The following is a 13,015-nucleotide window of genomic DNA, read 5'->3' as shown; positions in this document are numbered from 1 at the left end:
ATCTCATCTTAGAACACTCCAAATTCAACCAAGCACTTCACGAAATGCTCGCCTCACTTGCAACTGAACTTTGTGAAGGAGACGGTCAGTCTATTTAATGTGTGTGCATATGTACACAGGTCTATCTGAGGACGATGCAAATATTAAAGTTTCAGAACATTAACGCAAATGTTTATTTCAAATATAACCTACAGACACTAAAGAATCAAGGGTTCCTAACACCAAAATACCACCCATCAAACTGATTTTTAGTATATTTTTAAAGGCAAATTTTTCTATTTGACCTATCTCTTTTTGTACAAATTGCATTTCTGAAACCAAGAGCTGTTCTTGTAAGAGATTTCAGTATCGTCAGCATCCCATAAGAAAATAAAAAAGAAATTAAGCAAACAAATTCTTCCAAGTTACTTTCCTTTGTTCTTTTTCTTTTACTTTTTCCTAAGAGGTGTTTTTTTTTGTTTTTTTTGTTTTTTGTTTTTTTTTTTTTTAATTACTGTTGAAACATTGAGAACTATAAGCATTGCAGGGCAAAAATTTTTAAAAACTTCCTGAAAGCTTATCAGGATTTGAAGAGTCTTTACTTTAGAAGATCATCTACAATTCACTGCAGTAAATGTCAAGATTTGAATCACTTCATCTAAGATGGGTATGAGCCAGGGTTCTCATCTGTAGAGTGCCTTCCTGCTTGTTTATTTATTGAACAGAATTTTTTGCTTTACCAGAAGGTGTGACTTAGTTAAATACAAGCAGGGCCTTCTTACCTCAATACCTGGCATGTGGATGTTTATTGAGTCATTACTATGTGCCAAGACTTCTAAATACGTTACTTGTATTTTTTTCACATCTTCTTCACAGCCACACAATAACTTATCTACTTTAATTGTCCATATTTATCACCTCAAGTCTCATAGATAGGAAGTAAGACAAAAGCTTGACTCTCTCTTAGGGAAAAAAAAAAAAGATTAAAACCTTTGTTCCAGATTATACTGGGAACTGTTGTCTACATTATCCACTCCCTGTAAATCAAATATAGGAGGCCCATGTTCATTACCAATATTCCTCTGAATCTAATTTTAATTTAATTTCAAAAATTTTGCCAAGAGATGACAGGGCCCCAAGCTGCTTAGTGTTCAGTAAGGGGATTCATGATGATCTCCGAACCACCATCCATGTTCTGTCTAACTGATTAAGCAGATGCAAACGTTATTGTGGATTTGCTTATAAGGTTTGTAATCAGGCTAAATCTGAGAACTTTCCACTCTTTCAAGTTGTAAATTCCTGTGGCCTCCAGAGGTGGCTAGTGCATGAAGTTTTGTTAACTGGAGACAGCTTCTAGGGATTATTGCTTCTCGGAGGGTCAACCCCAAGTTTCATAAAGCAAATTTATGACCACATTACAACATTTTTATAAGCTGAAATGCATGTATCTAGCCCTTTATGATTTTTATGTACCCAGGGAGAAGTAGGCTTAATAATAATACTAATAACATTCTTCAGCAATTCTATTTCTAGCATCTTGATAATATGACATTAATTATAAGGGAAACTTATTCCATGTTTTGCAGAATTGTTGGCGCTATATAAAATGTTTTATTAACAGTTTTCTTTCTCATCTGAAATTGAAATTATTTTCTACATCTATGAAAAAATACAATTGCTCATTGTCTCCTCCTCCTCTCTATCCAGTCTATCAATTTGTACACACAGTAATTTTTATTATCCTCCTGTTACTTGTTTTTGGGAAATTTTATGGTGAAATAAAGACTGTGGCTTTGAGAACCTGGAAGAGTCGATCATCGCCCCAAATGTACAAAGTGTCTGTTTGCTCATGACACATCTGTGTAGCTTGCAGGTAGCAAAAATAAATTTGACTTCTGCTGGTTTTTACAGTACTTGCCACACAATTATTTTAATTACTTCATGATTTATGCAGCCTCCACTTCCAAGCAGGATTTGAGGTTATTTGGGTTACAAACTGAGGAAGAATGATGAAAAAAAGCAAAAGAGTACAAGGTATGCAGATGAGAAACAGAAACTTTGCTACATTTAATTCAATCAAATTTTCTCAAAATTTCCTAGTGATCCAGGCAAAAAGGGAAACTGGTGGGATCTGCAACAAATAAGATAATCTAAACACAAATATATTTAAAAACACTTTCTAAAAAATAATCTATTCCTAATAAAACAAATAGGGTGAACTTCTCATTTTTCATCTTAAGAATCATTTCTTGGGTGCCTGGGTGGCTCAGTTGGTTAAGCGACTGCCTTCAGCTCAGGTCATGATCCTGGAGTCCCGGGCTCGAGTCCCACATCAGGCTCCCTGCTCGGCAAGGAGTCTGCTTCTCCCTCTGACCCTCCCTCTTCTCATGCTCTCTCTCTCTCAAACAAATAAATAAAATCTTAAAAAAAAAAAAAAAGAAGAAAGAAAGAATCATTTCTCTAATATACACAATTTACAAAGTAAAGAAACTTGAGAGATAATAGTTACTAAGTACCAAGTTTTTAAAATATTGTTTCTAATACACTTTGTAGAGGGTCAATTCACATTCCTTTGTTCAACAAAAAAATAATAGAAATATTTCTTCTGATAAAACGTGAATTGGAAAGAACAAAACAGACATTTAATAAACTCAGAATTAAACTAAAAATTACCTTTGTTCACTGACAACATTTCAAATAAAATATTGTAATATGTATGTCATAAATGACTTGAGACTTTGGAAAGACTACCTTAAATAACTTATATGTTATATATGCTTATTGTTACTTATGATACATAATAATTATGATATATGTAATAAATAAAATACATATTGTTTCTTGAGCTTCATTTCTATGAAAGTGACTGTGTTTATTTCAATAAGGAATTGTTATCTTTTGTAGCTCGTATCATTAGGGTCAAATGTCTGTAATTTAATTAATACAACATTCAGGACAAAACCATAAAAAATAAAGTTTGTCCCATATGTATGATAATTTTGTATGGTATTTCAAAGACATGGAAAAGTCCCCAAAGCTAGAGTTAATAAATATATATTTTTAATAAGTTGAATCCTTTTATTTTTCTGAATAAATTTGACTAGTGGGTTTTTTTCCCCCATCTTTCTTAGTAATTATAATGAGAGATGCCTCATTTGAAATTTCAGTGATGTATTTGCTGGGCAAATAAAATACTTGCATATTTAATAAGTTTCACTAGAGCTATAAAGTTTTAAATGGTCAAAGGAAATCTTTTTGTAGGGTTTACTAGCTTCATAAATAAATCTCACCTTCCCACTTCCCTGGCCTGTATATAAACATCCTTAACTCCCTTTTTAGAGGATGATAAATATTAAGCATAAAATAACAGGATTAGAATGCAGTTTATGTTATGAAAGCAAACCTAGTAAGGAAAAAAACAAAACAAAACAAAACCCACAGCTAAACTGAACATATATGCTCAGGTCAAATTAATCCAGGTTTGTTTCGGGTCTTTTACATGTTAGACATTTGAATGCATATAATTAGCTTCTAGAAAATGAACACAAATGGAAGCATTACTCAACAACTATTTAACAACACACCCTTAAATACAATCCAGGATTACTTAGGTGGTAGTTTGCTCCAACAGAATATACACAATCCTCTAGTGTATATAATATAATATAATATAATATAATATAATATAATATAATACTAACACCCGATCAAGTGCTGTTCCCAAGAACCTGACTAGCCTGGTAGGAGATGCCAGGTTCTCACCTTCACTTGCCTAACTGACCTCCACTCTGGCCTTGGGTCCCAGCCTTAGGCATTCAGAGCTGTGCAGATTCACCCTGGGGCTCCTTGAGAGGGTCTGGCTTCAGGCTCTGTGCACACAGCCTGGCTTCATGTGCTGCCCTGAAAAGACTGTGCTTCCAGGCTTCCAACTGCTCTTTTCCTTATCAATGGCAGCATTTCTGGTAGAAATTTCTATTGATTTTTTTTAAATTAATTAATTAATTTTTTTTTTAGTGTTGCTGTATGTTTTTTACTCTAATGTTTTTCTATCATCTCCATGTGTTTGGAATAGAAGTGATCACTTTGGTTTGTACTTAAATCTGTTATTTTAAACTAGGAGTCAATATTCTGATCCTATAATATAACCACATAAAACAGAAATGTATATAGCGTAATGGTTACTCAGTATAGCTATTAGGAAACAGAACTTACTTTTTCTTACAACACTTCTATTTTCTTTTTCAACTTCTTGACCGGGTAATATATTCTTATGGTTCATAAACTAAAAATGGATTTTCCTTAGAAGTCTGGTAATTTGGGCTGTATCACACACGAGTGCGTTTTTCCACTGTGATTGTGGTGGGGTTTGTTGTGAGGGGACCCCACTGAGCCATTGTACGGGGAAAACTTTAGAATGTTTAGGTTGGGGCCCCTGGGTGGCTCAGTGGGTTAAAGCCTCTGCCTTTGGCTCAGGTCCTGATCCCAGGGTCCTGGGATCGAGCCCCGCATGGGGCTCTCTGCTCAGTAGGGAGACTGTTTCCCTTCCTCCCTCTCTCTGCCTGCCTCTCTGCCTACTTCTCTCTGTCTGTCAAATCAATAAATAAAATCTTAAAAAAAAAAAAAATCTTTAGGTTGTCCAAACGTCACAGAGAAACTGTTCCAGTTTCCTGCATAGATACTGGATACACAATTAGAACAGAAGTGGATAAACATTTATTTTAATTCTTTTGTTTTCACCAAGGAATATGTTATAGACTAAACTGTGTCCTGCTGAAATTCGTATGTTCAAATCCCAACCCCCGATGCGACTGTATTTGGAGACAGGCCCTAGAGGAGGCAATAAGGGTTAAATGAAGTTTTAAGGGTGAGAGGTCTTAATCCAACAGGACTGGTGTCTTTGTAAGAAGAGAGACACCACAGTTCTCTTTGTCTCTGAGTGTGAACGGAGGAAAGGCCAGGTGAAGACACAGAAAGCAACCATGTACAACCCAGGAACAGTGTCCAACCACTAAACAACCCCTGGATCTCTGACTTCTGGCCTCCATCCAGAACTGTGAACAAACGTCTGTTGTGGAAACCACCCAGTCTGTAGTATTTGGTTATGACAGCCTGAGCAGACTAATATGGTACACATATCCTCCCTTGGGAGTCTTCATCTCCCTTCTCCAGGGACTCACCCAGTCATCTCGGGAGAAGGATTCACCTGGCAGCATAAAACAGGCAAAGGGAGCTGGCATTCTAACTGAATTTTAAACAGACTTTCAACACATCTCTCTTTTTTATTCCTATTTTACTCCCACTTCTAGAGACGCTTATTGTAATTTCCAGACTTTTGAAGGTTCTGCGGTGTAAAGTGGGTGGCTTTCTGTTTTCTTTCCATTGGGAGATAAAGATTTGGTTTACTTTTTTTTTTCCCCCCGCAAAAGCAGTTACCACTTATCCACTTGTTATCAAACTCCCAAATGCTCCCATCATCTACTTTGCTCTATTTGTTCTTTGGGATTTATGCTTTTTATTTTTAAATATTTTTTTTAAATTCCAGTAAGAGTTGTTTAGTGAGAGTTCAGGGGAAAAAAAATATAGAGTACTTAAATGCTTATGTTCAGTCCCTCCACCATTCCCTCTTTTGAAGCACTAATGCCAATGATTTTTTTTTAATTTCTCTGTATTATATGATTATATGTATATATTAATTTTACATTTTGGGGGCTATCTTCCTGTATGGGAGTCCCATGAGGATATCTCATGGGATAAAGACGATGAGGCTTCTTACTATTTTATCTACTCACCATTTTATCCTCAGGGCCTACACCACAAGTCCTGACACACAGCAGAAGTTCAAAAGTCATTTCTGAATAAACAAGGTATTTCTCAGGTTTTCATGGTTTGTCAATTACTGTAATTCTTTCTGGATGTAAGTCCTACTGTCCCCACTCTAATTCCACTTTCTCCCAGCTCACGTTGATTATTGTCTTCTGACCAAGATGCAATTGGGATGAAGCAATAAAGGAGTGAGGTTTGAAAAAGCATTATGAAAGTTGGGATTTCCCAAAGTCCTCTAAACAGACCCCACTCCAACTGCTGAAATATCGTTAATTTTTTTCAATACCCTGAATATCATGTAAGATTTCAAGCAAACCTCAATATTCAACCCAATTAAGTTACTTTTTTTTAATGTTAACACGTTTACCATCTAAAACTATCTTAAGTACTACCTAGAGTATATATAACTCACTTTAGAAAACACATTACAAACCAAAGAATATCAAAAACCATATTATTTCCAACAATTCTCAGCTTAATTTTAGAATTAGTCACTGTGGATTAAATTGAAATGAGCCAAAACCTGATTGGTGTTTTAGGATTTTAGCACGTAAAGGTTAGTGTTTATCATATAATGAAATGTTATAAAATTCATTTAAGTTGATTTTTAAGAAAACAGTTTGGGGTGCCTGGGTGGCTCAGTGGGTTAGGCCTCTGCCTTCGGCTTGGGTCATGATCTCAGGGTCCTGGGATCAGCCTTCGTGGGGCTCTCTGCTCAGTGGGGAGCCTGCTTCCCAACCACTCTCTGCCTGCCTCTCTGCCTACTTGTGATCTCTGTCAAATATATAAATAAAAAATCCTAAAAAAAAATCAGTTTATTTATAAATAAATACAATACATGTGCTCTTTATTGGGGAGTACATATTAGTTTTAAAATATGCAAGAAAACATAATTAAATATTTTATTTTTGTGCCAAATAACCCAGTTATGTTCCCTATAGCCTTCAAGTCTCAATTAACAGTATGTTCATTCTTTCTTTACTGTTACAGGTAAAAATAGAAAACCAGGATATTCTTCAATAAGATTTTTGACTTTATAATCCAGGTTTATATCTAAATGATAATGCTTTTATGATTCCTTTGGGAAAAAACCTTTTTGTACTTACCTACAATGTCATTCATAAGGCCTACAATAGTCTCATCTCCTGTAATCCAAGGACGTTTTCCTAGGTCATGACCATAAGCTCCCCTGAAATTGAAAAGGGGCATAAACTCTATTAGGTTTGTTTGTATGTGTGTGTGTATGTGTGCGTGTGTGTGTGTGTGTGTGTGTGTGTGTGTGTAATTTTTCATACATCAGCATCAGCAACTAGACATTTCTAAATGAGTCTTTGTAATGTTTTAGTAATTACATAAAATCATGCTTCTTTAGAACCAAAAGTAATACTTAAGGATTCTACCTTTTTAACTTGTCATTGCTTAATTTCTCTAATTTTCTTTTTGTTGGAGGGTAACAGAGACTGCCTACTTCTTTATTTTTCTTTTTCTCTATTTTAGAACCTAAGATGTTATTTTTTTTTCTTTATTTTGAAAATTAAGACTCTTGGAACATTATACTTGCATACCTGTAGCACACAGTAGTATCTATAGTAAAATATGGCTACTATTCTTTGAGGCTAGAAATTAAAATGCTTATAAATTCAGTTTTTAAATATAGTTATAATCTGTACACCAAATCAAAGTGTATAAAATGTGACTGTATTTGTGATGACATTTTAAGTAGACAAACTTGGCAATAATCAAAGTCAACATTACATCTTTACCTATTTTCTGGCAATTTCATCTACAATATTCTAGCTCAATATTATTATTCTAGTAAGTATCCCGGCAGGCATAAATGGCAAAACACAGAATAGGTAAGAGAACTTCCATTCTCAATAAGTTTTCATTAAATGAGGAAGGAAATACATTTGAAATATAGAAGAAGAAACTGAAACAAAGAATCAAGGTGGGAGGGACTAAATGTGCGGGGGCACACTTGTGGCAGGAAGCCCAGAATTAATTCTTAATTCCCTAGGAATTAAAAAACTCCCTAAAGTTGGAGAAAGGAATGAGCCTGTATTTTCTGCATAGTGCAAACTGTGCTTTAATCTATACTCTGAAATTCAGTAAGCTGGCAGGAGTGAGTGGTAAACTTGCTCTCAGAGGTGAAGGGTAGCAGAATGTCACCCCAAAATATGTCACTGTGGTAGACTGATTATCTTGAGTTATAGGCACTTGAAAAACAGCAAGTGCAGTGAGAGGGTCTCTCTGAACTCCCCTAACTGCTTGAAGAGAGATTTTTCAAAAGGAACTCAGTAGCCATAAAATCACCTCCCCAGGAGTTTCATCAACCAGGGAAGATTGAGTCTTGTCATAGGAGAAGAGACCAGAAGTCAACACCACGCTCAGACTGGCTTTGTCACAACCTATCCTATCTTTTATCTATTCTTCTAAGGGCTCTGTCACCTTTCCTAAAAATCACATGTTTTCCCCTAAGTGGCCTACATCCACTTCTCCTTTCCTTATTCAGATAGGATTTAAGCCTGAATTCTAAGTCATCACTGGGGGGGAGGGTGGGGGTCCTTTCTCCCCCATGTTTTGTCTCCCATGTTGTAAGGGCCTATTCAGCCAGAGAGGCCCCACCCCAGTTGAACTGCCATTTTGTTGTTTATTCAGTAAAACTTAAATTGACCTTGCCCCCTGCAGGGGAACTTACTTAAAAGCAAGTCCAGGAAACCAGTCCCAGGTAATGGCCCAAATACAAGGGTGGGTCAGGTCAGGCAGAGACATTCAATCAGTGGGGGCGCATACTGTCTCCTAGCTACCAACGTGGTGGGCTGGGTTGCATAGCTACTATGGGGTGAATTGTAATTCAATTAGCCACCTGTGTGTGGCCAGGCCCACATGGCCTTTGCTGTATAAAAGTTAGTCTGGAAAGCAGGGAGGGGCGCGCTCTCTGTAAGAGATTCTTGATGCTTGGCGCGAAATAAAGCTTTGCTTGACCTTCGCTTTGTATCAGTCTCGCTCCTTTAATCACAGACCCATTATTGGGGGACCCAACAATGTGTACAAGAGCTATGCATCCTAATAACTTGTGCGGTTTTTTTCCCTCCTGCTAAGCTGTCTTTTATTACAAGGGTCTCAGCTAAGAACTCAGAAGGGTCTGGTCTGGGGAAAATAATTTTCTCTCCCCAAGAGAGTAGTGGGGTAATAAGACGACTGGAGCTCTGTTTTTACCCTTTGTTGATTTTCATGATGTGAATATCCCCTGTGGTCCATTTCCTGGCATTAACTAAAATCCTCAATATTTAATGACTGGCTTTCATTGCTGGTGTGAGCCAATTCCAGGTCACCACTGGTTATGAGACTACATGTATTATAAGCTGATAAAGCTGGTGAAAGTAAAGGGGTGGCAATATGTACCTGAAAGGATGAATGTGAAAAATAAGTAAGATTACATGTAAAAGAGATCGGCCCATAGCACCCCTTTCTGACTCTGCCCTATTGTAAATCTACAGCATGGGCATGTGGGGTACAATGCAATTTTTAAACTAATATTTTGATTACCATATAAACTGAGATGAAGGAAAAGGACTCTCTCTGTGAATAAGCAGAGACTATAAGAACTAAGGAGGAAGAGAAGGGCAATTGCCAGTGATTATTATTCATATTACTATTGGATAGCCTGCAGCTTGCCTCTTTCTTGACTTCCAATATAAATGCTAAAGACAAAAATCATTATCATTAAATGGTAGTTAAAGGCAGATACTTGGACCCTTTTTTATTTTAATCACACAGAGCTCCTGGCCTTGCTGATAGCACAATACATCTTATTACATTTAGGTAGTAAAATTCTATGTTCTGCCTCAGAGAATTTATGTCTCAGACTAGCAGGCCACCTACTTCTCACTCTGGTAGACACCATGGTAATAATCTTTAAGAGTATGTGTCTTCCTGCAATTCTGGCATCGCCCCCCACCTTTAAAATATCACACACACACACACAGTCTGCTTCTTTCCTTTTTGTCAGTCTACTAAGCCTAGGGTAGTGAAATGTATTTAGGAAGTTAGGAAGTTGTTACCCCAATAAACTCCAACTAAAGTGGCCTGTCTTTATAAGGCCTTGATGTAGATTACAGTGCAGTTTTAAACATAGGTATCAGAGTTAAGAAAGATGACATTGCTCTCATTCACAACTGCCCAATATACTTGCAACGTAGTTGCAAACTTCTTTTCCAGTGCTGCAAAGGAAAAGAGCCTGGCAGGCAGTTCCCTCATGGCTGTGGCATTAATCATTCCCCCAAGTGGGGTGTTCTCTGAGATATCTAGGGAGTGCTATCTGCTCACGAAATTAGATTTCAGGATGTAAAATCAAATTAGGAAGTTAATAGAGGATCCTCTTTGAAAGAGGACTCTGCTTTAACCATCCTACAAAATAAGTAGTAGCCAGGCTTTTAAAAGCTTCTTCCTCCCTGCTCCCCCCACCCCATAAGGAAACAAATAAGACATCACACAATCCTTAAGACCACCACTTTTTTTTTTTTTTTAAATCTGTGACCCAATTGGTGATTAGCCACCTACATTTTCCTACATCTCTAGATGCAGGAAAATCTTTGTTTAACATGTCATACTTTCTTATTCATACCGAAGGGCGGTGCAGCAAAATTTGCCTCTTTAGCATAAAGATTATCTTGAGCTGAAGGCATCTGAAAAACAGTGCATGTAGGGATAACCTTCCTCAGAACTTCCCCATCTGCCTAAAGACAGGTCCTCCATATAAGGGCCTGCTTAGCCAGAGGGAGCCATTTTGTTGTTTATGCAGTGAACTTAGATTGACACTGCCCCCTCCCACCCCCCCCAGGAACTTACTTAGAAACAAGTCTGGGAAACCAGTAGAATGTGACTGACCAGTCCCTGATAATGGAGCCCATATACCAGGACGTGTCAGGTCAGGGGGAGGTAACAGAGCCCAGAATACAGGGATGAGTCAAGCTGGGTGGAGACATCCAATCAGGAAAGCACCTCCCTAACCACCCAAGAATGTGGGCCCTGCCTATTGGGCACCAATTCTGACCAGAGTGATAGGCTAGTTCAAATAGCTACTACGGGGTGAATTGTAATTCAGTTGGTCACCTGTGTGTGGCCAGGCTTGACCACATGGCCTTTGCTCTATAAAAGTTAGTCTGTGAGGCAGGGAGGGGTCGCCTCTTTGCAAGAGACAGCCCTGGCCGGTCAGTTTGATTCTCGATGCTTGGCGCGAAATAAAGCTTTGCTTGACCTTCGCTTTGTATCAGTCTCGCTGATGGACCCAACACTCCAAAAGAACTCAACTACCATCAATCCCTCCCTCAGCAATTTTGTCAACCACAAAAGATTGACTCCGGTCCTCGGAGAGGAGCCCAGAGTCGAGACCACACCCAGAAGATTTTGTCACAAACCATCACATCTCCTATCTATTCTTCTAAGTGCCTTTCATCCTTTCTAAAAATCATTTATTCTCTTCTTAAAGTGGCCTATATCCTCCTCCCCTACCCCTATCAAGATGACATGTAAGTTTTCAAATCTCATGGATTTCTTTTTTTTGGTAATCACTCCCCCCCAACCCAGGAAGCCCTCATGCTCATATTAATAATTAATAAGTAGTAATTATTAATTCCTGTTAATCTATGTCTTGTCAGTTTATTTTATAGGTCAGTTGTTGAATTGGGGCGGTAGAGGGAGCATTTTTTCTCCCCAGAATACACTTTTTTTTTTAAAGGAAAACATGAACTGAATGAGACTGCAGTGTCTCAAGAGCATGCCTGACCACACACAAACTGCCGTCCAAGTCAGTCACTGCCCTCTAACCACGCAGTTAGTTCCTAATATGTAATTCAGTGGGCTGTTTTCTTATTAAGTAAGCCTACCTAAAGTCACGCAGGGCTTAGAAGCATCCCTATAAAGACACAACTGGGTCAAGTTTTTGCTCCTATGAAAAGAAAGAAAACCATTTATCAAATAGATAAGACAACGCAGAAGACCTAAAATATTGTGGTTGTATCTTAGGGACATAATATACATTTCTCAACTTAACAATGTGCTCTTCAGAATGGATGTATCTTCCTCTTCTAGCCCATCTTTCCCACTGTGATTATTAGTCCATGTTATTTTTCTTTAAATAATATGGGCCACTAATAAATCCTTAATATATAAATATGTAGTATTAAATGTTCTAAAAAAATTCTGGCAAACTCACAGACCCCTATTAATGCTATTTCTTACCGTTATAAACTCATTTGGCTGGTAATTAACTATTATATATCAAATGAGTCAAATCACCATGAAATTTTTCTATTTCAGAATGTCAAAAATATCGAAATATTATTATTGCACAAATTTAATTCTTCCAAGTGAAGTAATCTACTTAAGAAATCATACAGTTGCAAGATAACAATAATAAGCATTTGAAAACTCATAGAAGTGCTTTATTTTCATTGCTTTGTCTTAAATAAATTAAAAAGTTTTAGAAGAAATCATTAAGCGCCCAAAATATTTCTAAGTATGCCTCTGTTCTTGACTTTCCTCTTGCATAAGTAATCAAAGTTGGTAGCTGTATGAATTATAAAATCAGGCTACCCTATGGTCAGTGACAGTTTATTTTGTAGATAAGTAGGTAGTATGGCTGTGATAGGACATAAAAGATAGAGACAAGGACATTAACAGCCATGAGCCAAGTGGTATTTCTTACCTTATACGGCTTCGATGGCCAGTCAGACTTGTTATCAATATCCCAGAAAAATATCTCACTTAGCCAAAGGACCCTCTGATTTTTATGTTACGGTCAAGATTATAAATTTCTAGTTTTTTTTTTTTTTTCCTGTTAAGCAACTAATTTCAGTTTGCATTAGTGTATTTAGTAACTGTGTAGCTCTCTTTGACTCAGTCCTTCTCGAAATCTTCCACTGGTCAAGAAGAGAGAAAGGCACTGGCCTGATTTGGTTATCAACTAAGAGGTATGGCAGACATGGGGCTGGAGAAGGTGAAGAGGACAGGTAATCAGGAAAACTCACCACAATAATGGGAGGCTGGATCTAGAGGCAAACCAAACATGTGTGAGGATATTTAGCACAAAAACAAAATCAATATTCAGAAAGGGAAGTCAAGGGACCAACAGCCCTTCCACAGTGGCAAGATTATTACTTTAAACTAAAAGCATGTGAGCGGCCAGCGGCCTAAGAAAGAAACACTCCTC

At 37.3% G+C, this 13,015-nt stretch overlaps 1 protein-coding gene across 1 annotated transcript in view; it reads right to left on the bottom strand.

The window, feature by feature from the left end:
- KYNU (kynureninase) overlaps window positions 1-13,015 on the bottom strand; it is a 110,228-nt gene that overhangs the window by 66,279 nt on the left and 30,934 nt on the right. Inside the window, exon 4 of the mRNA XM_080799321.1 lies at window positions 6,909-6,991. Within this exon, the coding sequence (XP_080655447.1) occupies window positions 6,909-6,991 (83 nt within the window). The remainder of the gene's footprint in view (window positions 1-6,908; window positions 6,992-13,015) is intronic.

The sequence above is a fragment of the Martes martes genome (assembly GCF_963455335.1).
Source record: "Martes martes genome assembly, chromosome: 3".
Taxonomy (NCBI): domain Eukaryota; kingdom Metazoa; phylum Chordata; class Mammalia; order Carnivora; family Mustelidae; genus Martes; species Martes martes.
Note: the sequence above shows the minus strand (reverse complement) of the source record. Positions and strands in the feature narration are given on the sequence as shown.